Source organism: Triturus cristatus, chromosome 7 (genome assembly GCF_964204655.1).
Source record: "Triturus cristatus chromosome 7, aTriCri1.1, whole genome shotgun sequence".
NCBI lineage: Eukaryota > Metazoa > Chordata > Amphibia > Caudata > Salamandridae > Triturus > Triturus cristatus.
The window spans coordinates 1,752,074,309-1,752,101,963 of NC_140590.1; the positions used below are offsets into that span (position 1 = coordinate 1,752,074,309).

Consider the following 27,655-nt stretch of genomic DNA (forward strand, 5'->3'; position numbering starts at 1 on the left):
GTTCCGAGTCACTGTCCGGGGCTGAGCTTAATTCGGATTGCGATGTACTTAACGATGCTGTGCCTGTCTTGTTGGTTTTGGCTCTGAGGGTTTCAGTTTTTCTACTATCTCTGTTTGCCCTAAGTGTTTCATATTTTTGGGAGAAAGTGAATATTTGTCCTACTTCATAGTCCGTTTTATCGCGGAAGAATTTGTAGGTTTTACGCTCCTTTATTTTGTCTTCTTCTTTTCTCGTTCTTGTTAACACTTCTTGACGTAATTTTGTTTTTTCACCTTCAGGTTGATCCATTGTATCAATATCTTCATTGATTTTTGATATTTCATCCAGCAAGGCAGTACGATCAATATCTGCATACTTGATAAGAATTCGCATTAGTCGTTTTGAGGAATCCAAATTACACTCAGCCCACTCCCGCATCATGAGCGGGTTAGGTGTCTCATAACTGGGTGCCAAAAGTATTCTTAGTCCACGTGGCACTCTATCTACATCCAGATATCTTTGTAATGAGCGTGATTCCCACCATTTGCTTTGTTCTGAGCGACTTTTCTTTTCTAATAGTTTAAACTTGTTCTGTAATGTAGTATTAGTTTCCCTCGGATTTAGATTGGCATTGCTTTCTTTACTTGTTGTGGGTCTGCAGTCATCAAACATAGATAATGCTGCTGCTTCCCTCTCTTTTACTATGTCAGCCGACATTGCACCTCAATAGAAATATAGTCCACGAAGCTAACACAATTGAAAGTTCAGTTATGGCTTCGTGGCTGCACACCTCTCACCCCTTAACCGCTAGTGAACACGTACCTGAGTAAACAACAGGGACGGCCGCTTCCTCCGAAACAGTCAATTCCCGGTCTGCTCCGGTCTCGTTTCAATTACGCGGTTGACGGGGGTTCCGCAGCACAGCTCCTTCCAGAGCAAAAACGCCGTCTCCAAACAGAAACAAGTCTCTCCAAGTGCTGCAGCCCAAAACGAGAGGGGGTCCGTAGAACGCCGGAAAGAGACTCTGCCGGCTTTAAAATATCCAAATACTCCGCTCAGTTGGCATGTATTGTCCAGGACAAACAAACGGATACAAACCACCATTAAGTGCTGAGAACTTTTTTATTCGGTGCAAGAGGTCGCCATGACGCGTTTCAGCCCTTCCCACGGGCCTTGATCACATGACAAAAGCAAAACAAAATCCATTGGCTTATATAGTGTTAAAATACGGATATGTTCATTGGTGTTTAGGGCCTACAAAGACAATGAAACTGGAAGACAGACTTTCTGAAAGACTAAAAATCAATTTGCGTGTGCTCTTATGATGTTACCACATTCAATTTTTTAAATAAAGAACAAATGTATGTATCATTTGAATCAGGAGCTCAAATACATTCATCATAATCCTATTATTCATGAAGGATAAGTTGTAAATTATTTGATAAATCACAATAACAAAAGTATAAGTCTTCACAGCATATCTGTATACCACCAATACTTTAAAAAAACACCTCTTGATTGCATTAGAATTAAGAAAACGTGCAAAGTAAAAAGAACGCTTTTTTCTATTTTTTGAGAGATTTTGTCGTATTTAATATTAAGTATAGGCAATGCCAGTAGGTAATATATATATATATATATATTACACACGTATGTGTATACATATGTGTGTGTGTGTATATAAATGTGTGCGATATAGGTAGGATTGTGTTTCCATAGGAAATGCCTTTTTTATAACTTTGGTGCTGTTTGATGAATCCGCACAAAACTTTCCCAAAAAAGTGCTACTTTTTGCCTCAGCACATAGAAAATTTCAGGGTGATCCATCAAGAGGGGGCAAAAAAAAAAGTGTGAGTCCCACAACACATTTTCCCCTTTCATTTTATCTATAGGAACATTAGACACAGCTACAGCCCAAACGGCTGAACAGATTTACACCACATTTTTCAGAAAGCTAGATCTTGGTCCAGAATGAATGCTTTTTGTGATTTGATGTACATCTGTTTAGCAGATTCTGAACAATTAAGGCTCAAATACTTTGTATATATTACACCATGAAAGATCCACGGTCTGACAGATCTCATGCTGAGTTCTGATTGGCTGCCTCCACATCAACACCAATATGGCAGCAGCCCTCTTAAATTTTGGGGCTCAGTCCTAGTTCCTAAGAAATAAGGTCAAAAATAGCATTGGGGTAGGGTAGGAATACCCTGATCTCCTAGGTCTGGTGGTGGTGTGAAAACAAACTTTAAAAAAAAAATGCACCACACTTTTTCAGAAAATCTGCAAATCTGTGGCATTTTTTTTTAAAAAAAAGCAGGCTCCCTGCCTTTTGAAAATACCCTTGGGGTGGGCCAGGTCCTAGGAGGCGGTGAAAATGTTTTTTTTTTTTTTGTTTTGTTTTTTGCTGGACAGGAAACATATATTGCTCTCGTCTGGAGGGAGAAAGCATAAGCAGCTGCACCCTTCAGGGCTCCCCTGTGGTCCCCAACATGGTACTTGGTGGGTGCCCCAGGTGGGCACCAAGTCACCCACCTATAGTTTAAACAAATCCCGGAGAATGGGGTCCACAGGACAACAATAGGCTCTGGAAGGGGTGCAGCGTGAACAACCTCCACTTTATGATTTGTGGCCCCAGGGGATGGGGTCCCCGAGGCTTAAGAAGGCAGGCTCGGGGAGGGGGGGCAAGCAACCCCTCTCCCTTTTTCATTGGAATTCAGCCCCAGGGATGGGGTTTTTTGGGCTTATTAAACCTCGGGTAGGGAGCTCTGCACCCCTCTCCCCTTAATATATATATGTTATGCCCCTGGGGTATGGGGTCCCCAGAGACAATGCTGGCTTGGTGAGGGGGGGTTGCATTCCCCCAACCCCTTACATATATGGTTCTGTCCTTGAGATGGGTTCTGTGGGGCCACTATTGCACCCCCTTCCCTTAAAGGCCCCAAGGGATGATGTTCCTGGGGCCCCTTAAGGGAGGGGGGCCATATTTTGCCCTCCCTTTAAAAAAAAAAAAAAAAAAAAAAAATATGCGGTGGGGGCTGGCTTTACAGATGGTAACAAATTATTACTTTACGTTAAAAAAAAAAAACCCTAGTAATTCACTGAAAAAACACAAAGGTTAAAGTAACATTCTAATTAGGTGAGAATTTCAGTGATAGTGTTATGCTTTAAATGAATAAAACCAATGAAATTCCCCAGTTATAGTTAGCTCTCTTAACTAAAACTTGTGCCTTTAGGTAAATATGACTTGCGCCCTCACCATGCACTACTGTTTGCTCACACATTACATCACTCATGGCATCTTGTACGATAACCTTACTAATATCACTGCAATATTTGCAATGAGATTATTGATGAGAAAACTGTCCCTGGAGAGCCGCGAGTTATAGTTACCTTAGAACTCAAGTTAATGTTACCAGAGCGAACTAAAACGGGTGATTTCAGTGGTTTTTGTTCATTTAAAATTGTATGTTGTCACTGAATTTCTCACATAACTATAACGTTACTTTATCCTTTGTTTTTTCAGTGAATATATATATATATATATATATATATATATTCACTGAAAAAACCATAGGTTTCACACATGTTATAGTTAGCGGAAATTTTACTGATAAAAAACCAATGAAATTGCCCCGTTATAGTTAGTGCTGGCAACTATAACTCACGCGACCGCAATCCTCTGCTGATGCTAATACTGTATTTAGACACTTATTTGCCCATGTCTTCTTCCATACATTTTTAGCTATACATATATTACAAATATTTTTTTTTATAAAGACACATATGTCATCAGCAGAAGATTGCGGTCGCGTGAGTTATAGTTGCCAGCACTAACTATAACGGGGCGATTTCATTGGTTTTTTATCAGTAAAATTTCCGCTAACTATAACATGTGTGAAACCTATGGTTTTTTCAGTGAATTTGCAAGGTTTTTTAAATGCTAATTCCTAACTATAACGTGTGTGAAACCTATGGTTTTTTCAGTGAATTTGTACGGTTTTTTAAATGCTAAGTTACTTTACGCCATTCGAGGCGTGCGCGCCCACTTAACGCAGTGCGTTACGTGCACGGTTTTTATCATCTTTAATAAGCCCTGTACATTTGGTGGCCTTGGGTGGGGTCAATGTGGATAGTGTTTTTTTTATTTCGATTTTATAATTTCATGTTGCCAAAATATAGTTTTTTTTCTGATGTAATAACCCCTATACATTTGGTGGCCTGCAGCCACAAAAAGCACAGAGGTTGGGGTAAGTGTGGATAGTGTTTTTTTTATTTCTATTTTTTACCGTACGCTTACGGTAAGCGTACGGTAAGCGTACTCGGCGAAATTGCCGAGAAAAAAAAAAAAAAAACGTTTTTGCTCTTGGGGGATGTTTGGGGACTCCCTCAACATGACTATGTGGGAGGGAGTTGTCAAAACAGCCCCGTAACATGTTTTTGGGCATCATGTTTGATAAATAACACTCAGTGCGAGAGACAAAATGGCGGCCGCCGCTTCCTGGTTTCGGCCGATTCGAATGTTTACCAAGATCTAACAGCCAATCAGAATCGCGCTCGCGCACGCCACCGTACGCGTACGGTAAGCGTACCGTAAGCGTACCGTAAGCGGGCTCAGATATATATATTGATTTAAAGGCTATTTTCTCAGAATCTACTGAACAGATTTACACCAAACCTACAAAAGGCACTTCCTTGACCTACGGACTACCTCTCTGCCAAATTTCTAGTAATTCTGTTCAGCCGTTCGGGCTGTAGCTCGTTCTAAAGGTCCTATGGAAAAATGCATGGGAAAAACGCGTTTTGGGACCCCCCTTTTATCTCAGCCCCCGCTTGACGAATCCCCCCGAGACTTTCAGGGTAGGAGCGGAGCGTAGCGCCCCACCTATTTTGAGAAATTCGCGAGAATTCATCGACCGGCGCCAAAGTTATTCAAAATAGAATGTTGCGGATTTCCTATGGAAAAGGGGTCCTAACTATAACTACCTACTGGCGACCGCCAGTAGGTAATATATATTGGACTGAAATACGTAGGCAGTCCCAAACTGCGAGTCCACAAGAGTGCTCCAGCGTCGGAGGGCCATTACCAACTCAAATCCGAATTACCCTGTGGCACGCCCCTGTTAAAGAGGTACATGACAACGACCTGGACAAACTTATGTATTTTGTGGTTGATGCAGTGCCACCGCTTAGACGTGGAGGCAATAGGGAGGCAATGCTAAGACGTCTAGAGACCAAATACATCTTAGAGTTGGATTGTAAGAGCCCGTATGGCTTAAACACAACTGAGGATCTATATACATGGCTATGATGGCCGGAACATCCTATATCTCTCAATCTCCAATTTAAAACTTTGTACAACAAAGATTTGATTATTAACTTGTGTTCCCAATAGAATGCCAATATGTAATTATTTCAGAAGTAGGCATTTCTAGTATTCTCCTCCGCACTGCCATCTCCCTACTTTTCGGGTATCCTCATTACTGTCCAATACCTGGGTGTCCTGTTCCAGGCGCCCCATGGTAGGCAGAATCAATTTTAATAACACAGTGCACTCCATTCACAGGGATTTAGTTTTAAAAACACTTTTTAAATATTTGCACTTTTAGAGCATACAATGTTATTGGGACAATGTTTTACAGCAGGCCTCATTAGTATTGAAATGCGGGTTGTTGTATGCATTTAGATTCAATATATGCATCATTGAGTATTAACTGTGAAATATAGGTATTGATACCGTGACAATTGCGAAATTTGCACTCGAGGAAAAAAATGGATCATGTGTTGATGTTCACATATAAATGTCAGAATAAGAAGGAGAAGGAGGTTCAGGCTAGGTTCGTCCTCCTATATCATTAAAGTACACTCAATTGATCCATAGATAATGGATCATGAGAAACTAGCCTAAGTCAGCAGACAGTGGGTTCACCAAATTGGTGAGCCTCAACAATTTAGAAAAGAAAAATGCTTTTCTAGAGTCCCCTCACTCACCCAGGGTTACCCCCCTAGGTGACATGCTTTATCATTGGGGCCATCCCAAGCATCTACTGCTTGGGGCGTGCTACGACTTGTGAGATTTACGCTTTAGGCTAGTTTCTCATGATCCATTATCTATGGATCAATTGAGTGATGTTCACATATAACACCTTGTGCTATTTTGCACATGCAGAGGTGATCTATTACGGGTCAATGTTTACAAACATATTGCGTAAGTTTGCCCATATCAAGGAGAATGATGCACAACATTGGTAATTAGATTTTGAGATTGCTGCATTTATACTGTAATTATTGCGAAGTTTGCACATGTGGGGAGTAATATTGTTTACAAACTACATCTTGCGGAATTATGTACATGATAAATATTAAGCATCATTGTTGCTGTATTCATACTGTAATTACTGCGAATTTTGCACATGTGAAGAATGATATTGTTTACAAACTACATATTGCGGAAATTTGCACATGACAAATGTCAAATATCCTTGTTACTGTATTTATACTGTAACTATTGCAAAATCTGCACATGTGAGGTATTGTTTACAAACTACATATAGCGAAATCTAGCACATGATGAAAATAATAAGATCATGACCTACTGAGCCCAACAATGATGTATAGAAAACAAACGGATAGTCTATTTTCAGTTCCCTTTAGCACTTGGCACTTTAAAATTCAGGGGAATTATGGGTACCTCATGTGATCAAGGCCTCTAGGGGCTGAAACGCGTCATGGCGGCTGAGCACGTTTGAAAATAAATGTATTATATGCACGCATAAAGAGGTGTCCGTTCCCTTTCTGATTCCGCTGGCAGGGGATCGTGTAGAAAGGAGGTTTTGTGTATGTATGTGTATATATATATATATATATATATATATGTATATGTGTGTATATATATATATATATATCACACATCAGCAACACCCCTGCTCCCGAAGGAAAAGAGCACACACACGAGGAATGCAAAGAATACTGCTTCTTTTAATAAGATGGGTCTCCCACGACCCAGCAACCAGGAGAGACACGTTTTGGCTGTGTCAACAGCCTTTGTCAATCTGATAGAGATATATTATCTACTGGCGGTCGCCAGTAGATAGTTATAGTTAGGACCGTGTTTCCATAGGAAATCTCAAAATTCTATTTTGAATAACTTTGGCGCCGTTTGACGAATCTTCGCGAAATTTTCAAAACTAATGGGGCGCTCCACTCCGCTCCTACCCTGAAAGTCTCGGGGTGATTCGTCAAGCGGGGGCCGAGAAAAAGGGGTGTCCCAAAACACGTTTTCCCCATGCATTTTTCCATAGGGACTTTAGTCGCAGCTACAGCCCGAACGGCTGAACAGAATTACGTGAAATTTGGCACAGAGGTAGCCATAAGGTCCGTTTGGTGCCTTTTGCAGGTTTGGTGTAAATCTGTTTAGTATTTTCTGAGAAAATAGCATTTAAATCAATATATATACCTATACGCGCGCACCGTGCGCGCTGGGTGCGCGCACTCGGCAGTCCGCGAGCGCACTTCTGATTGGTTGTTACATCTTAGTAAACATTCGAATCGGTCGAAACCAGGAAGTGTCGGCCGCCATTTTGTCTCTCGCATTGAGAGGGGGGTGAAACACAAAGGAGAAAAACATGTAAAGGGGGCAGGCTGGACAGTTCCTGACCCCCTAGCAGGGGTCAACAGGTCCCATGAGGTCCCCCAAGAGCAATTAAAATTTTTTAATTTTTTTTGTAAAATCGCCGAGTGCGCATAGGGTGCGCGCACTATTGAAATAAAAAAAATATCCACATAGTTCGTGCAACGTGCGCGCACTCTCTAAATACTAAAGAAAACAATTTGCAATATCAGTCACCCCGTGTGCGCAAGCTGTGCATAGCACAACTTGAGTGCATGGCATATGAAAGGACACCATTTTCTGCCAAAACCCTTAAAAACAATGCGCATCATGTGTCCTCCGTGTGCGGTCGGTGCGCGAAGCGCACCGTGCGTACATGGCTCATAACGCGTAACGTGGGCGCGCGGTGCGCGTAGCGCACCGCGTGCCCACCGTGCGTGCACGGTGCGCAAAGTGCACCGTGCGTGCACGGCACTAACTGCGTGAAGTGGGCGCACGGTGCGCGAAGCGCACCGCATGCCCACCGTGCGCGCACGGCACGAACGGCGTAAAGTAACTTAGCATTTAAAAAAACGTACAAATTCACTGAAAAAACCATAGGTTTCACACACGTTATAGTTAGGAATTAGCATTTAAAAAACCTTGCAAATTCACTTAAAAAACCATAGGTTTCACATATGTTATAGTTAGCTGGGCATTTTCCTCGTAAAAAAACATTGAAATTCCCCAGTTATAGTTAGTGCAGGCAACTATAACTCAAGCGACCGTAATCCGCTGATGATGACGTCAGATATTACATCACTGATGACATATGTGTCTTTCTGAAAATAAATAAATAAATATATGTATAGCTAAAAAAAAAAGGAAGAAGACATGGCTATATAAATGTGTAAATACAGTGATGTAATATCTGACGTCATCATCAGCGGATTACGGTCGCGTGAGTTATAGTTGCCTGCACTAACTATAACAGGGGAGTTTCAATGGTTTTTTACGAGGAAAATGCCCAGCTAACTATAACATGTGTGAAACCTATGGTTTTTTAAGTGAATATATATATATATATATATATATATATATATATATATCAAAACAATACCCTTTCAGGATTAGAATGCCACATAATTTATGGAAAAAGGTAAGCAGTGAACTGGGTAGTTCCCAAGTTTAGGGAGAGAGAAGCTCCTGTATATAGCGCACACTACAACACCAGTGACACTCAATCTGCTCACCTCACGTGTCTGAGGGAGAGATTTTAACCGCGGCGCGAATTCCGCCGTGGTGCGGCGGTTTAAAAGAGTGGGCGGGGCCGTGTCGCCCAACGGACGTGCGCAGCACTTTCTGAGGTAGTGCTCGCGACATTTGTTGGCCGACGCACGCAGCGAAGGGGTTAAGCATTTGATTAGCACATCACAAACCACGAGGTCGAAGGCATAGACATTTTATAAATGATTCCTGAATCCCAGATGGCAATATTGGACTATATTAGCCATGATACTTTTTCATATGACATGATTTGATAATTTAGTTTAGTACTCTTTGGAATTATTTCGAACATTTAGCGTGATTTATGTGGTATTCATTGTTTTCATGACGTGCATTTATGTCTGTCAGTGTTTTGAGACATTTTTGAGGATGGATTATGTGCTAATATTTGAAATGTGTTTTAGGTAACAATGTGTATTATAATCAATCAATTAAAAGAACTTTATTTCGGCTGCTCAAGCCATAAAAGTACATAAAATAAAAGACCACAAGTATTTACACAGACTGATCAATATTTGCAACCCTTACATTCATATAGGAGCTGACATCTACACAAGAATTTAAAATTTATAAAAGTAAACTTTAAAACACATATGGCGAGTTTTAGAAAAGTTTTTAAAACTTAATTTAAAAACACACAGAGTTACTTATAGTGATTTTGGTCATGTGCTCCTCCCCTGTAATTACTTTAAAAACCCTCTCCTTATTTGCCACATGGCATTTAAAAAACGCGAAACGGCAAATACAGTTGGAGGATCAGTATCATATTTAAGCACTCTGTGGGCCTCTTGACTATGAACAAACCCAAGGTTTTTGCATATTTGGATAATCCAGCATTTACGGGGCAAGTCATATGCAGGGCAGAAATACAGAACATGGCTTTCAGTCTCGGCCGTTGATTTACATACAGGACACACACTCGAGTTCTCAGGGGCCCATAGGCTGGAGTGCACTGCCAATGGAAATTCCCAAATCTAAACTGTAAATACAGTTTCCTAGCCAGAGGAGGGTAGATTACATCCAAAAAGGATTCTTTTTTTGTATACCTCTTTGATTTGTAAAAACTCCATAGTCAACCAGCCCTCTTTGGCACTTTCTTGTAGGGACAAAAGGTTGGATTGCCTGTATTGATTTACGATATCCAGCCTAGATGTTAAGGCACAAGAGAGCTCTGGAGATAACCATAGCTCTGGCCTACCAAGCCTAGCAGAAAGATTCCTAATGTGGGCCAGCCACAGCCATTTACTGGGATTTAATCTTGGCAAAAGCTCCTTTAGCTCGGCTCTAAAGGAGGACAACTCTGGGGTTACCCATACCCGGTGCCAAAAAATCAGAGGCCTAAGGGCAATCTCTTCGTCAATTGGCCTCAAGCCCAAATCCAGACGAAGGGGAACTAGTGGAGTGCTGCGTGAAAGGCTTATAAACTGTCTCATGAAATTGTTTTCCAGCTTGACGAGATCAGAAGTAGAACAGTGCCCCCAGAGCTCTGCCCCATATAGTGTAGCCCCCCTAGCTTGGGCCTTGTATATCTCAACCACAGGTGCTGCCAGCTTGTATACAGATGTTCTGAATAGTTTCATGATCCCGCCCACTGTTTGATTTAATCCGAGTCTGGCCTTGGCCATCTGGGGGCTCCACCCAAATTGCTCAGATAGTGTGATACCCAGGTAGTCGAATATCCTCACTTTTTCGAGGAGGATACCATTGAGAAAGGGATTTGGCCGCGTACTCTTCGGGGGATTGAAGACCATAAATTTGGTCTTGGCTAAGTAAATCTCCAAGCCTCTCTTGATGCAAAACTGTGCAAACCCGTCCAAAATATGTTGGATACCTAGGGGTGACTTGGACAATAACAAAGTTTCGTCCGCGAACATCGGTGCGGGTATCTTCCCAGTGGCTAACTTTGAGGTGTCGATGTCTTTTATATTGTTGAGAAAGTCGATGAGCCCAATAATGTAGAGGCAAAATAAGGTGGGGGCTAGAACGCATCCCTGTCTCACCCCCTTTCTGACAGGGAAGCGTGTAGAAAGTTTTCCGCATCTCACCTGTGCATAGTTGCCAGTATGTAGCCTCACTAGCGCATTGAGTAGATAGGGGGGGATCCCGAGATCACTAAGCACTTCCCAAAGTTTCATCCTGGGAATGAGATCAAAGGCTGACTTCGATCAACAAATATAAGATAGAGGCTGCCACCCTCCATCTTCACCGTTTTCCAGAATAATAGCTGTAATCTGAAAATCTGGTCCACGGTTGACATCCGGGCCAGAAGGACCCTGCCCATCAGTTTTTGAGAGATGTCGATTAAGCTGATTTGACTGTAGTTGGAGGGTAACAGAGGGCAGCCTTTTTTTAGGTCTCGCCTGACCCAGCGCATGCGCTGGTCTGGCAGGACTTATTGAGAGGGCTCCAAAAAGTGCTACCAGGCCAGTCTAGAGCTACAGTGCATGGGCGCGCGCACCGCGCTTTACCGCGATTACTTTCACTTTCACGGTCGCTTTGATGTTTGATCGCGATCATTTTCACTTTTGCGGCCGCTTGGCATAGCCAATAGGTCTCGCTTTTGCGACCTTATAAGTATTTAGTTATGCAACTGTTGCATGGCTAAACACTTATAAGGTCCCAAAGGCGAGACCTATTGGCTATGCCAATGCTTGTTAAATATTGGTACGATCTCAGTGCCATTCCAGGTATCGGGGGTGGAGGTGTTCGTGCCCTTCAGGATGGTGTTAAATAGAGCCCACAGATAAGGGACCCATATACTGGGTTCCTCCCGAAAAAGGTCCCCCGGAAGTCTATCCAGACCTGGGGCCTTATTGGGGTGCATACTGTTAATGGCATTTCCAACTTCCAGCATGGTTATATCCAACCCCTCTCCTGGCAATGCTCCGGAGTTAAACTCTTGCCCTTTGCTATCTGGGCCAAAGGAACCATCATCCTCACAGTCGTACAGAGACTCAAAATGAGACTCCCACACTTCGGGCGCTATGTTGGGTTCTATTGCCAAACGTCCTTCCCCCATCTCCAGTGCTCACTATCCCCCAAAACAATTTCAAGTCATTGTCCCTTAAGGCAGACCTAAGAACTTCCCACCTCTCTGTTTCCCATCCTTTCTTTTTCTGCAGAATAGTCCTCCTGTACCTGAGTCTGGCTAGTTTTATGATGGGCCTATCTTTAGCCTTCACAGCGTGCACTAGCTCCCATTTTGCTATGCGGCACTTGTTGTTAAACCATAAAAGTTTTGATCGATTAGTTACACTCTTTGAAGTCACCGGGTAAAAGATATCAGTCAGTTTTGTAATTAGCTCCTCGTGGATTTTCTGGATCTTATCTCTATCCTCTACCGCTGCCTCCACCTGTCCAACTTCCCACATTCCTGCTATCATAGGTGTTACTATCTGGTAGACTTTAGCCAGTTTATTGGGAAAGTGTTGGATGTGGCTCCATCTAACTTGCCTTCTATTATTGGTGATCTTTAAAGCGCTAGGCCTGATCAATGAGGGGGGACAGAGGGTGGACCCACCAAGTTTCACCAGCTCCAGAATTGCAATCCGGGCATTGTGGTCACTATCCTGCCTCGGTTGAACGTGGAAATTCAGGACTTTTTCCCAGGTTCTGGTTTCCACCAAGATGTAATCTATTAGCGAGGCCTGGCCTTCTGTATTGAATGTAAATTGGGCGGGAGTGTCGGACTTGGTCCTCCCATTGTAAGCCCTTAGAGAGTGAAGCAGCATGAGTGAATGGACTTGCATAGCCAGGGCGGACCAATGTTTGATTGGGGTAATCTGCGGAGCAGGAATTGACCAATATAGATCTTCTTCTGAGGGGGCCTCTTGAGTTCGATGGGTGAGTGGCTCGAATTGGCAGTTGAAGTCACCTCCTAAAATTAACAGGGACGCTGGGTCCAGGGTTGGGATGAAGTGCCCTAGGTGATCTATGGTGGCGGACTCTTGTCTGTTGGTCACAGGTCTTGAGTAGACATTTATGAGGGCTAATTTCATCTTGGCAGGAAAAGACAGCAGCACACATTGAATGTCGTTGGTCGGAGTGGTAAGCTGCTCAGCTCTGCACCCAAGATGAGTGCCTACCCAGATCCTATAATCAAATTTAAATGCAAAAGGCATTGTAAGGAAATTAAAAACATGCATTCTACAATTTGATTTTCTGTTGTCGTAGATTTACGCCATAGAGTAGGTTTGACAAGACATAAAAAACAAAAGAAAGTGCAGCTTTGCTGACAGGATGAGTTGTCAAATTAAACTCTTAGGAGGGTTCAGGGGTCGAGGATGGGCCTGCAGTGGTGAGCTTGTCAAGCGTGCTATACTGAATGGCTCTGGCAGAATATACTAAAATACTGCCCGTATTTGTACAGTTGTGGTCCAGTGGCGGCCACTTTGAGGGAGGAAGTTGTAATGTAGCGGTGCGCAAGCAGACACCAGGACCGCCTCGGCCAGGGAGGCGTGGACGGGGCGGGACCAGGGAGGGGACAAGGCGATGCCTGGGAAAAGGGATTAGAGTAGAGTAGGCAAGGAGTGAAGCAGGTCGTACGAAATAAAGATAACGTGAACCTTACCTCGTGTCTGAGTCCTGTATACGTAGGACACTACAGAAGGCACCTTAGAATCAAAGGGAGTCAGACATTTGGCTTTGCCTTAATAAGAATGTTTACATTTTTGTGTACATAAACACTGCATGTAATAGCTTCTTATAGGCATAAACGACGAATGAATACTTTTCAAGAGCACCAGGATTAGTCTGCCTTTTTTAGTCTATAAAACAGATATAACTTTTTACAAATATTCTTCCTTTATTTAAAATGTCACTTTCTTGTATCTTTCAAAAACACCCACTATGACCATTAATTCACAAATACCAGTTTTATTTAACTTGTACTTTTTTAACAAACACCAACTAAATCATTTCAATTAGATGTCCTGACTGTTTCCACACTTCCTGTGTCAACAGTTCGAAATGCAAACCAGCGCTGTGATGAGCGGGGACAGACAGCGGGAAGTGCTGCAGATGATCGAATGGACGTTAAAGTGCTGCCCCCTTGTGACGAAGACTGGATCTGGTACCGGAACAAGTGTTACTATTTCCCTGAAACAGAAGGAACCTGGACGGAGGCCAAAGACTCGTGCGCTGCACTCAACTCCTCCCTGGCGATGATTGACACCCAGAAGGAACTGGTAAGAGCTGTGGCAATCCGTCATTCGCCATGTGCCCCCATCCTCACGAGGAGTAAACAGACTAAAAAACTCAGTTTTTTCATCCTTCACTAAAATCATTCCTGCAGCCCTCTATTGAAGATACACCACTCCTCTCCTGTCCTGCTTGTGTGCTTTAAGAGGGCGCCCAGTCGTGTTCCATGATAAAAGATCATCTTTTATTTCACACTCGGGGAAAAATAGATATAACACAGAATATGAAACGCCATCACGTGCTAAAAGCCTTGTCTTGGAAGTGCGTGGGTGCGAGTGGGAAGCACATATGATGTACATGTACTCCCTTTAAGATGTATATTTGGGGTTCTGCGATCAAAGGAAGGAGGAAGCCTGTGAAGAGAGAAATAAGGGTTTAGGGGTGTCCCATGTAGGCCATGGAGGGGCAGGTGAATATCAGTATTTAGGCTAAGAAGATATAAATGGACTGAATACATTTCGCACCCGGCCCGCATACTGAGGTAATACTGAAAATGAGGGCTGGATCAGTCCCTCTTGGACCTGTGTTGGACTCTTATAGGGACCTCCTCTGTTCCCGCTCAGCACCAGTATGGGGGTGCTGCGGAGTCTTGGGGGGGGGGGGGGGGGGAGCAGTCCACAGTTCTCTGGTCTGACTGTGATGCAGAAAGTGAAGCGACTCACTGTCAGAAAAGCAGGGGTCGCTCTCCCTAAAGGTTGTGTTGATGTCTTAGAACACTTTGTAAGGTCGTGTTATGATTACTGTGGGGTGGGGGCATGGGTGGTAGGGGGGCGTTGCAGAGTCTGGGGGCGTCCACACTTCACTGGGCCGTGACACAGAAAGTGAAGTCATTCACTGTCAGAAAAATTCATGTTCTAAGCTTCTCTCCTTCATGAGACACTACCACTCACTGCTACTAACAGTAACAACTATTAATATCCTCTCTATTCATATTAACTTTCGATTGCTCTTTGTCTGTCTGAGCACTGTAATTCCACTGAACTACTGGCACAAGAACAATCAGTAAATCTCTTGATGTTGTTTTTTTTCCTCATTTACAGGATTTCATGCTGCGCCACAAAGGGGATCCCGATCACTGGATTGGCCTCTGGAGGGATTCTGAGAAGCCGTGGAGATGGATTAATGGCACTGCATTCAGTAACTGGCAAGTACACACCAGTTTGCTTTTGTTACCTTTTTAAATGTTTTACACAAACAGCAAATCGAGAATCTAATGACACCAAATGGTGCTGCAGAAACAGCTCTTCTTGTAATGTAATTGGTGCCCATGAAAGAGCTAAATTATTTCGAGTTGACTTCGCACCATATAAAACCTACACAAAGAGGTTAAAAACAAAGCCTTAACATAATGAAAGACACTTGGAAACCCATTTAGTGGCTTATTTGTACAAAGTGGAGACAGAAAATATTGCTAAAATCACAGCTATCCCACTTACGTTTTGTGATCTTAGCCAAATATTGTATTTCACCAAAATCCTATTTTCTTCATTAAGACAAATGAAAGCACTTTTAAATATGTAAATTCAGAATATCAGTTGTACAAAAGGTGTGACTAAACGAACAAAATATTCTGTAAGTTTCACCAGCAGGTAGCTACCTATAAAATAACAAGGAACTTAAGTGAAAAATGCGTTTTAAAAGTTGGTGCTCGTGGCAAACACACCATAGTACATTATGTAAGTCTGTTAACGCACTGCAGAGGTCTGTGTAATCAGAGAGCCACAGAACTAAATCTTGGTTGGTGCAGTGCAGAATAGTAACTTCTGTATTTTTAGTGGTATGAAGTCACAGCCTGTGACAGAAAGCACTGTGAATATGCAAGTCATTATTTTAAACTTGCATTACACACACTAAGATAGATTGCGCAAAATGTCTTGCGATGAAATGGTGCTTCCAAAATCTAGATTTGAGTGATGCAGAGACTGAACTTAATGCATTTTTATTCTAACATAACTGTCCCTTCAACACCTGGTCAGGGGTGGTAAGCGCAATATAAATACAATTACAATTAAAAGTGCACAGTTCACAGCTCAGTAAACTCTTTGCACTATAGCTTAAAAACAATAAATCTTTGTCACAAACCTTGGAGTGAATAGATAATCTAAAGCCAGTACACGGCTCACCCACACTTTACACGTGCAGATAAGATGTTGTACTGCACATTTATGTTGCTTTCAGGCCAGCAGGCACCCTTGGAGGAAGGCTTGACTTTGAATAGCTGTCTGCCTGTATTCGTGTTTGGCAGCACAGGAAAACATTTCATTTAATCTATTGGAATTCACTGTCTCTGCTGTTGTTAAAAGACCGAAGGACTGGGGGGAGAAAACAGCCGGATAAGGGGAGAGCGACCGGCAAGGACAGTGCAGAAAAGGAAGAGCGGATGAGAGATAAAGTGAGTCCAACACCTCGTTAAGTAGAGACAAAACCACTCACCCTCAGAAGTTTTCTTTTCCGGTCACGGTGTCGCAGTAGACGGAGGCGCTGCGCACCAACAATCTGAAAGAAACACGTTAGTTAGATTCCTCACCTTAGAATATCCCCAGGCATCAGACTGGATCCGGAAGATTTTTCGTCAGCAATACCCCTTGCGCGTCGCTAGGCGTAGTCTGCGGCTCCGCGTCCGTCGTTGGCGTCGTGCGCCGGAATGACGTTGTCGGAGTACTTAGACGCCGCCCTCGCGCGCTGACGTCAGTTCTTCTTTTTTCCGCACCAGTAAGCGCAGATCCGGGAGAGCTACCACTTTTAGTCTTTTTTGACTAAATATTTTGATCCTGTCTTTGACATCTGGTGCCGGTAGGATGCCTGGTTTTAAGGCTTGCGTCGATTGCCACCGACTGATGTCGGTGACCGATCACCACCGCCGGTGCCTTTATTGTTTGGGCCTCGACCACGACGCGGAGTCGTGTTCCGATTGCAAGGCCCTGACATCGAAAGCTAGACGGGAGCGGTCCCGCAAGCTTCTCGAGCTTCGCCACTCGGCTCCGCGCCGCTCTCGATCCCGGTCCAGGAGGAGGTCCAAGGATCGGTCGCGGAGCCGCAGCCGACGTCATCGCTCGTCTGGCTCGAAGTCTTCGGGTAAGTCCAAGCACTCCAAGAAGTCCAAGAGGCGACACCGCTCTTCGGACTCCCCTCGCCGGTCGCGCGACCTATGCCGAGGGTGGTTCCGACCCCGCGGCTCCGTCGGAGCCGCAGGCGCCGCGCACGTCCCCATACCCGCCGGTCCCTGGGACTGACGCTACGCCGGCGGAGGTCAGTGCCTTCCTCTCGGCCATGAGGAGCCTGGCCCCGCCGACACCCGCTGGCGCGCCTTCGGGCCCCGCGGACTCGACTGGGTGACCTTGCGCGCCGGCGGCTCTGGCCCCGGCGCCGTCGACGGCCCGACGCCGCAGGTCCCCGAGGGGCCCATGCCTGGGCCCCCGTCGACGCCGGTCGACCTCGTCACGCCTCCTCCGCCGGCGTCTACACCGGTACCAACTCCGACGTCGAGCCCCAGTTCAGCCCCGTTCCGGACCCGACGCCGGTGCGGCGCCGCCCGACGCCGCATCCGACGCCGCTAGAGACACATTATGTCTATCGTCCGGCTCCGATCATTCCACCTGTTTATCAGGAATCGGATGAAGGGGGCGACTGGGAGGGGTTCGAGGACCCTATGGCCGTTCAGGCTCAACTTTCGCAGGACTGGGCAGATGAACTGGGGGAGGCCAGTGGTCTGGATACCTCACCGGACACTGGATTCACCTCTCCTCCGACTGTGGCTTCGGAGGAGGGTGCAGCTTTTCCTGTGGTGCTGCGCAAGGCGGCCGCAGCCCTTGGGCTTGAGCTGCCTGCCGTGGCTGTGAGGACTAACATCCTCACTGAGGTGCTTCAGTCTGCAGCAAGCTCCACTGAGCCTCTGCTGCAATTCAATGAGGCCCTCACTGACGTTCTGCAGGGCACCTGGTCCAAGCCCTCCACAGTTCCTCCTGTGGATAGGAACGTTGCCAGGCGCCACCGCCCTGCTCCGGGCGACCCCAGTTTTCTGTCGCAACACCCCACCCCCGAGAGCCTGGTTATCCAGGCCTCTACCTCCCAATCCTCCTTCCCGTCCGCTCCGCCGGACCGGGACTCCAAGAGACTGGAACAGTTCGGCAAGAACCTGTTCTCCTCCCTTAGTTTGGGCCTGCGGTCTTTAAACACCGCCTGTCTCTTGGACTGTTATTCCCACTCCCTGTGGGATGTGGTGGAGGACGTGCTGCCCCTGTGTCCGGAGGAGGCCCGGACACGACTTTCCCAGGCTCTGGCCGATGGGAGGGATGCAGCGCGCCGTGCCATACGATGTGGGCTTGACACTACGGACTCGCTGGGTAGGGCGATTTCTACCATGGTGGCGCTTCGACGTCACGCCTGGCTGCGGTCCACGTCCTTTTCAGTGGATGTCCAGAGCACTCTCATGGACATGCCCTTTGATGGCACTCGCCTTTTTGGTGAGAAAGCGGACAGTGCGCTGAATCGCTTTAAGGACTCCCGGGCTACGGCCAAGTCCTTGGGCCTCTCGGCCCCGCGGTCGCAAGCTTCCGCTTTTCACCCCTTTCGTGGCCAAGGAAGGGGCGTCTCCTCACGTCCGCTTAGCCACCAGCCGCAGACCCAACCTGCGCGCGGTCGCGGACGTGGTTTCCGCCGAGGCGGTTCTGGAGGACGACGCGGTCAGTCCACATCCACCCCGGCAGCATCCGCCTCAAAGCCTTCCTAGTCCGAGCTTTCAGGCCCATTCATCGCCAGTGGGAGGCAGAGTTCGCCATCACCTGCTCCACTGGCATACCATCTCTTCGGACAGGTGGGTGCTGCAAATCGTCCGAAGGGGCTACTCCCTCCCCTTCGAGACGACCCCTCCAGCCATGCCACCGCAGCACCACCGTATCTCGGAGGATCATTTGAATCTTCTGCAAGAGGAAGTTTCGGCCCTCTTGGCCAAAGAGGCCGTCGAGCGCGTTCCGAGCCCAGAAGTAGGTCATGGTTGTTATTCCCACTACTTTCTGGTTCCCAAGAAGGGCAAAGGGGGCCTACGCCCTATCTTGGACCTCAGGAATGTCAGTGCCTTCCTCCGGAAGGAACGGTTCAAAATGTTAACTTTGGCTCAGGTTCTAGCTGCCCTAGACCCTGGAGACTGGATGGTAGCGTTGGACTTGCAGGACGCATATTTCCACATCCCCGTCCTGCCGGCACACCGGCGTTACCTGCGGTTCACGGTGGGTCAGGAGCACTTTCAGTTCACCGTGCTCCCCTTCGGCCTTACCAGTGCCCCTCGGGTGTTCACGAAAGTGATGGCGGTGGTCGCAGCTCATCTGGGCAGATCAGGGGTTCCAGTCTTTTCCTATCTCGACGACTGGTTGTTGAAGGCGGGCTCGCCCCAGGCAGTCGTCTCCCACCTCCAGACTACGGCAGATCTCCTGCATTTGCTGGGGTTTTCCATCAACGTGCTGAAGTCACACCTGAGCCCCTCTCAGAAGCTCCTCTTCATCGGAGCGGTTCTCGATTCGGCTCAGTTCTGGGTTTATCCACCGGAACAGCGGGTCCAGGATATTCAGGCCCTGATTCCCATCTTTCGGCCTCTATCCTGGGTTTCGGTCAGGCTAGTGTTAGTGTTGCGGCTTCTGGGGCTGATGGCCTCCTGCATCCTACTAGTTCATCACGCCAGGCGGCGCATGCGGGCTCTGCAGTGGGACCTGAAGTTTCAGTGGGCCCAGCATCACGGCAACCTGTCCGACCATGTCTTGATCTCGGAGGGCACTGCACAGCAGTTGCAGTGGTGGCTCACGGACTGCGATTGGGTCACGGGCAAGAGCCTCTCCCTACCGGAGCATGTCGTAGTGACGGATGCGTCCCTCCTGGGCTGAGGTGGCCATATGGGAGAGGCAGAGATCAGAGGCCTCTGGTCTCCGGTGGAGTCTCGCCTCCACATCAACTTGTTGGAGCTGAGAGCGATTCGACTTGCACTGAAAGCCTTCCTTCCCTCTGTCCGGGGAAGTGTCGTGCAGGTGTTCACGGACAACACCACCGCCATGTGGTATTGCAACAAACAGGGCGGGGTGGGGTCGTGGACCCTTTGTCAGGAGGCTCTGCGCCTCTGGACTTGGCTGGAACACCAGGGCGTCACCCTGGTGGTTCAACATCTGGCGGGCTCTCTGAACGCCAGAGCAGACGAACTCAGCCGCCGGTGCATGATGGATCACGAATGGCGTCTGAACTCCGAAGTGGCGCAAGGTCTCTTTCAGCAGTGGGGAGAGCCTTGGTTAGATCTATTCGCCACCGAAGAGAACGCGCAATGTCAGCAGTTCTGCGCGTTGGAATTTCCAAGGCGGCACTCGCTCGGCGACGCTTTACGTCACGAGTGGAGTTGCGGTCTGTTGTACGCCTTTCCGCCTCTACCACTTCTGCCCAGAGTGCTGAAGAAGATCAGGCCCGACCGGGCCCAAGTCATCTTGGTGGCTCCGGATTGGGCACGAAGGTACTGGTATCCCGAGCTACTCAGTATGTTGACCGATCCTCCGATACGTCTGCCCCTTCGGGAGGATCTTCTGTCGCAGCAGCAGGGGATGGTCCTCCACCCGAACCTGTCCAGCCTCCACCTCCATGCGTGGAGATTGAGCGGCGGCAGTTGATGCAATTTGACTTGCCTCCTGAAGTCTGTGATATCATTCTGGCAGCCAGGCGTCCCTCCATAAAGACGGTATACGCCTGCCGGTGGAACAAATTTGTGGCATGGTGCACAGCAAAGGCTGTGGATCCCCTTTCCACCCCTCTTTCTGAGGTTCTCCTCTTTCTTCTTTCTTTGGCCCAGCAGGGCTCTGCCTTGGGCACCTTGAAAGGTTATCTTGCTGCCATCTCTGCCTTCTTACGGCTTCCTGATCAGCCTTCTCTTTTCAAGTCCCCTGTTGTTACACGTTTTCTGAAAGGCATTACTCACACGTTCCCTCCTGTCCCTTTTGTAATGCCTCAGTGGGACTTGAATCTTCTTCTCACATTTCTAATGTGCGCTCCTTTTGAGCCTCTTCATAATTGTCCTCTTCGTCTTCTGAAGCTTAAGACTGCTTTTCTGGTAGCCATCACCTCGGCTAGACGGGTGAGTGAGCTCCAGGCTCTATCATCAAAACCTCCTTTTCTCTCTGTTCATCCGGACAAGGTTGTCCTTCGGCCTCGTCCTTCCTTTCTTCCAAAGGTGGTGACCCCGTTTCATCTTGGGCAATCTGTCACCTTGCCCACCTTCTTTCCGCCTCCGCATCGTTCCAAAGAGGAAGAGAGGCTCCACCGTCTGGACCCAAAACGTGCGCTCTCCTTTTATTTGGACCGCACCAAACCGTTCCGGGTGGACGACCACCTTTTCGTTGGATACGTGGGTGCTAAGAAGGGGAAAGCTGTGCACAAACAGACCATCTCCCGGTGGGTCGTTTTGTGCATCAAAATCTGTTATTCCTTGGCAAAAAAGGACCCTCCTGTTGGGCTGCGCGCCCATTCTACTCGGGCCACAGCGGCTACTACTGCTTTGGGACGGGGAGTCCCTTTGCAGGACATCTGTCAGGCGGCAACGTGGGCTTCGCTACACACGTTTGACAGGCATTATTACCTAGACAGCCAAGTCCGGAGGGATGGCTTCTTTGGCCGTTCTGTCCTCCAGGACTTTCTGGTGTTCTTGGTTCGCAGACCCACCACCGTGGTTGGTATTGCTTGGGTATCTATTCTAAGGTGAGGAATCTAACTAACGTGTTTCTTTCAGATGAACAAGTTACTTACCTTCGGTAACGATGTATCTGTAAGAAACATTAGTTAGTTAGATTCCTCACCGACCCACCCATCCTCCCCGTTCTGCGAACTGACATCTAGGTTTAAGGTTATCCTTTTCAGGCCCCTAGAATTTTTTGGCACCAGTGTCTGTCTCTTGCATGGTTCTGCGTTCCTGGCGCGGAAAGCTATGTACAAGAACTAACGTCAGCGCGCGAGGGCGGCGTCTAAGTACTCCGACGTCATTCCGGCGCACGACGCCAACGACGGACGCGGAGCCGCAGACGACGCCTAGCGACGCGCAAGGGGTATTGCTGACGAAAAATCTTCCGGATCCAGTCTGACGCCTGGGGATATTCTAAGGTGATGAATCTAACTAACTAATGTTTCTTACAGATACATCGTTACCGAAGGTAAGTAACTTGTTCGTCTGTCCAAGGAGGCCCTTTCAACGAGGCCCAGCTGCAGGTAATAAAAAAAATCTTAGGCCCTCTCTGCTGATGCTAGGATGCTCTAAACCAGAGGCGCATCTAAAGTAAACTTTTTGTGGGGGGAGGGGGCTAATTCTTCCAGCAATCGGCAGAGAGAAGTTGCGGGGGCTCTAAGAGGTGAAAGAACAACAAAGCCTCGTTAACAAGTAAATGGTCTTTTAAAGACCTGTGAAGTACTCGGGTGCGGCTGTGTGTGTGCCCGGAGAGCTGTCTCAACCCAAGCTGACACACACGAGGGGGGGAGGCTGAAGCCCTTTGAGCCCAATGGGCATTCCACGCCTGCTCTAAACATATTACACGAGGTGCTGAAGCATGCGCTGTGTATCTGTTTAGAGCATGTGAGAGGCCAGCCAACCTGGTAAAGTAATGCTGCAACCCCTCCCTTTCCATGTTGTCACTGACGATATGGCAAAGGGAGGAGTGCTGAAAGGCGGCTTATGATAGAAAAGCAGCCCCGGGAGTACAGGGCTGATCCTGGACACGCATGGGCTGCTTTAGAATGTGACGTTTTTAAAACGTAATTTCTGGGCGGGTCCAGAGGACCCTAATTATTGCAAAATCAGGCTTACTGCTGCAGTGCTGGCCATAGGCACATGCGCGCTTGCTGAGTTGTTAAAATTAAAACTGCCTGACTGCTTGACGTCCGTTTTGTAGAACAGACTTGTTGGCAGACCAAGGCAGTGAATGCTGCATCATGGATAGTTTAAAAACATGGCAATTGCTATTAGCAATTCTCATCGATCTATGTAACATTTAATTGGAAGGGTGTAGTAGCCCCTCTGCCCAATCCCAGAAACCGCCGCTGTAAGAAAGATATTTTTTTTTTTTATTTATTTTTTTTAAAATAAAAAATAATATTTTAAAAACCTTTATTCGTGCATCTTAAAAGAACAAATACGGGCCTACAACCGTCAGGCCGGCCACGATACAGTAAAGCACTGATACCCACATTACAGCCCCCGTGCATCAACGGTCAGGATTAACAACCGGTTATGAGTCACATACTGGAGATATCTTTGAAACCCGGGGAAGGAGAGGTGAAGGTTAATTTTAAGTTTTTTGATAATTTTCTCAGAGAAAAAAAAGTCAATGAAGGATAAGAGCAAAGTAGATTCGAGTCCGCAAGATAGCTTCACCACACGGGCGAGCAGCAACATCAGTAAGAACAACAATGGGAGTAAAATCTCAATCAGTGAGGCGGTGCAGAGATATATCAGGATAGTCACATGAGCAAGTACGCACCCCTCCAGAGCCGCCCCCACTCGATCCACCCCACACCCGGACCCCGAATCGAAGAAAGTAGAGCACAGAGACATAAAAGAAAAAAGGCCCATAGAACTAATTGAGAACAGAGTATTACCCCCCCACCCTACACCAATGCGGAGGCTACGGCCTACCCCCCCCCCAGCATAGTGCCTGTCGCCCAAGGAACCCGAAATATAGAGAAGAGAGAAAGTAGGAACAGAGTAAAGAAGGGAAGAAAACAAAAAAGAAGGTGGGGAGGAGCCCACTGGACACCAGAGCGCCCCGAACCATCAGCCAGTTATGGCCCCCACACACTGAGAGCCCTCTACGCCAAAAAACGGCATGCAAAGATACCATGGCACCACAGTTTAAGCAAGGGATACAAGTCGCGACGAGTGCGCGCAAAACCTACATACAGTCCCAGTCCCAGGCCAGCCCGTCCATAAACCATAGCGATAGAAGTCAGTCTAGCCCTGGCCCGATCGCGGGCTTGGGATTAAACCAGCTCCTGCGTGAAGGCCCCGTGTCCCGAGCAGACAAAGACAAGATGGCCGCTTGTGAGAGGATGGTGAAGTAGGATCACGAAATGGCCGCCGACCATCGATTGAGGTCCCTCGTTGCACCACATAAAATCCAAACCTGGCAAGTAAGGTACAGGAGTTCCACAAAAAGGCAGCAGTGGGCCACCGCGGACGGTCCCTCGAGGCCGTTAGGTATCGCTCAGCAGGATAGCCTCGCGGACGCGGTGAGGCAGGGAACAATAAAGCAGGCAGCCATGACCAGGGGGACAAAATATCCGCGGTTGAGGTGGAGAGCGGTGGACCCTGGGCGCCGGGAGCGCTAGATGAAGGCACCAGTGTAGCACAGTCATACACCGCCGCTGCTTCCCCGCAAGCGGACAAGAGCACCGGAGGACCCACGCCCTGTGGATGACAAACAGTGCGCCCACGGCCCGCAGCCGACAGTATGGGGTCAAACCTCTCACTCAGCGCCTGCAGGCCAGCGCACATCTGTAGTTGAAAGTCCCGCAGGACAGCCAGAACGGAGCCGCATGTCAGCGGAAGCCGGGCCCCAACATCGGCAGCAATCCGGGACGGCACTGTGGAGCTGGTGTCCGGAAGAGGGAGGGCGAAGTGAGCAGCGGGCGAGACCGGAGTGTCACCCCCCAGCCGCGAGCAGGCACTCAACGCCATGTTTTGCCGCTATACGGTGCAATGGCCAGGGGGGGGGTCGTGGCAAGGGGTCAATTCCCCTCAGGTCTACGCCGCAACAGGAAAGGCCGACAGTCGCTTATCTTCTCGCCGGTCCCCCTCGCCGCTGGCTAGGCAATAGGCAAAGGGGGCAGCAGCCCCCCACAGCTCGGTCCTCAGAGCGGGGCAGGAGACTCACCGCACCGGGGCCCACCCCACAGCTCCAGCCCGTCAGGCACAGGGTGCAGAAGGTGTCCGGCCGTCTCTCCCCGGGCTCATCAGGCAACGATCCATGGTGCGAGGCGAGATCGGGACCGCGGGGCTCAGGTTAGCGCTAGCTGGTCCGGTAACTGCGGAGCTTCCAGGAGGCAGGCAAAGGCCGTAAGGGCGCAGGGTTTCAGTGCCGAGGACAAAAGCACCCAGAACTCGGGCATCCGGGCGGGTTAAGACTCCGGGAAAGCAGCAGCGCGGTCAGCGCGTCTTCGCACACGGTGCACCTCGAGAATCGGCGAGGATGGGCATCAGGATAGTAGTCCGAGGCCACGGACCGACGGAGCCGGGCGCTCAAGCGTCTGCTCCGGTCGCCATCTTGGCTCCTATATAAAAAATAATATTAAGCACATTCCCTAACTCCTATTCATTTAGGACTACCACAGTAATAGGGACGCCACACCTCACCAAAGCATAACATATTGTTAAAGTTTAACTTATTTTTTGGTTTATAATTGATTTTTTACATTTAGTGTTAGTTTTCCTTTACCTATCTTATGTGAACGTTTGTGCTGAATGCGTCCCAATCTTGGGTTCACCTTAAGTATTATCCTATTTTGTGATTTAACATTTAAAATGTTTTAAAAATAGTTATCATTTACGTTGTGTTTTATTAAAATATTATAATGCACATTACATTTAACGTGATGTTTTATTTTATGAACTTTACTATTAAACTTAAAAGCAATTTCAATACATTTTGATTTCAAACATTTAGTTTATTGTACATGTTTTCTTTTATGTCATTACTTGCGTCCTTTGATTCTATGAGATTGTAATAAAGTAGGAATGGTTGGCCCTGTGTGGGGCTGACTTACTCCAGGGTGGGAGTACATGTGAGTCTGTTTTTTTAATAGTATTAAAGTATTACATGTAATTGTATATTTTGTGACTTGCAGTTTTCTTACTTCTGTGTGAGTTTGTCTTGTATTAGCACAGCCCTCCTGGCCTCCCCAGAGCCATTCTTCAATACCCCTAAACCCCACTCATCTTGCAGTAAATTGTCCCATCACTTACTTGTCCCTCCCAAATGTTGCAAAACCTCCCACTTGGGCTTGTGAATTCCATTTCTGAGTATGGTAAGTACTTATTTACGTATTCCAAAATAGCTTTTGCGACCAGGCCCATATGCATCCGTTACCCCTGCGGAGGCCTGGTCCTCACAAGGATAGCTCTGAATCCACAGGTGAGATTGCTGTCACTGTGAGGTTCCTGGGGTGCTCTGCCTTGCTCCTGTGAGGTGATTCCTTCCACGTGGTCCATCATGGGCTCTCCTGATTAAGACTTGTCTGGCACAACATGTCACCAGTTTGGAACCTGGATGTCTAGTCTCCCAAGTCTGCTTGAGGGACGCCTGAAAGGGCCCTACTGAGGACGATGTTTCCTGTTATTTAATTGTTCGGTTACTTTGATTTCTGGTGTACCTTCCCCTTTCTTCAGTGCTCCTTGGCATTCTAACCCTTCCACCCCCCCACCACCCCCCCCACACCACCCTCAGCCCCCACCATCACCCCTGCATCTCGGCCTGTCGCTGCAAACGCCCAAACCTCAACCATGCCTGCCCTCAGTCACTTTGCCTTTTGATTGGCACTGCCCTGGCTTGTGGCCAGCTTACCTGCCTGCTCGCCACTTCCGGTGCTTGAGCACCTTAGTGGCAGAAGAAAAATAGGCAAGACTGTGCCACACTCAGACACTGGCCTTGACCTTGCCACGTGTCTGTCATATAAGGGTGAGGGGGTGGCATCGATTAACAGTACTGTTCACCGCACTGTTTCCAGCTCAAGAAATAGGAGAGCATTTCAATCACCCCAGTCACCCCACGCCTCACAGCAGATAAGTCAAAGATCATGTTTATGATCCATTTTTATTCTACTACTGGACCTGGGTTTAAATAAACTTGTGTTATTTTTATACGAATATGTCCGAAGTTCGGAACCCTGTTTCACCCTCTGAGAGCAGCCCTCGACTGCTCTGAGTCGCCACCCTCTGGTTGCAAAAGCTCACTGCAGGTTTGTGTCATTTCAGTTTGCTGTGCAGTAGCACCCACTCCCCGCCGCGCAGAGATGGGGGTCTACACAAACCATGCTGAGTGCTCAGAACCTCTGAGACACCAAGGCCTTCGGCACAAGGCCTAACACCAAAGGCACTTGACTGAAAGATCATGTGATGCAGCAAATATCATAGCATCCTGCTGTGCATGAAATTATAAATAATGCACAGATTACCTACCAAATTGTTATGTTACCCTGATAACATTTTTCATCCAAACAGCAGGTGTATTTGGCCCTCTCACAACTCATTTTGACCTAGGTAAAAATAGAACAAGACAGCAACTCTCCTTGTGACTTCGGGGTGCAGACCTACATAGCACTACAGCACAACAAATAAAAAAAATTAAAAACCCGTGAAGAGAGTCAGGGTGTGCCATTAAGGACAAGTCATGCGCACAGAAGCAGAAAGCCCCTAAAACACCTGGCATGTGTGACTCTGCATGTTAGACTCTTTTACCTCTCCCTGCAACAAACAAGTGCTTGTGAAATCCCAGTTGGGATCAACGCAAACATTATTCTTTGCCTATTTGTATTTTACAAGCAAACACCAGAGGGATAAGCCAGCAGTTGGTATTTTTGCCTGCATATACAGCTCTCAC

At 47.4% G+C, this 27,655-nt stretch overlaps 1 protein-coding gene across 1 annotated transcript in view; it reads left to right on the forward strand.

Moving 5' to 3' along the window:
- The window catches only part of LOC146812998 (C-type lectin domain family 2 member B-like), a 100,862-nt gene that overhangs the window by 40,759 nt on the left and 32,448 nt on the right, over positions 1-27,655 (forward strand). Inside the window, exons 3-4 of the mRNA XM_085614665.1 lie at positions 13,818-14,041; positions 15,095-15,198. Of these exons, the coding sequence (XP_085470791.1) occupies positions 13,818-14,041; positions 15,095-15,198 (328 nt within the window). The remainder of the gene's footprint in view (positions 1-13,817; positions 14,042-15,094; positions 15,199-27,655) is intronic.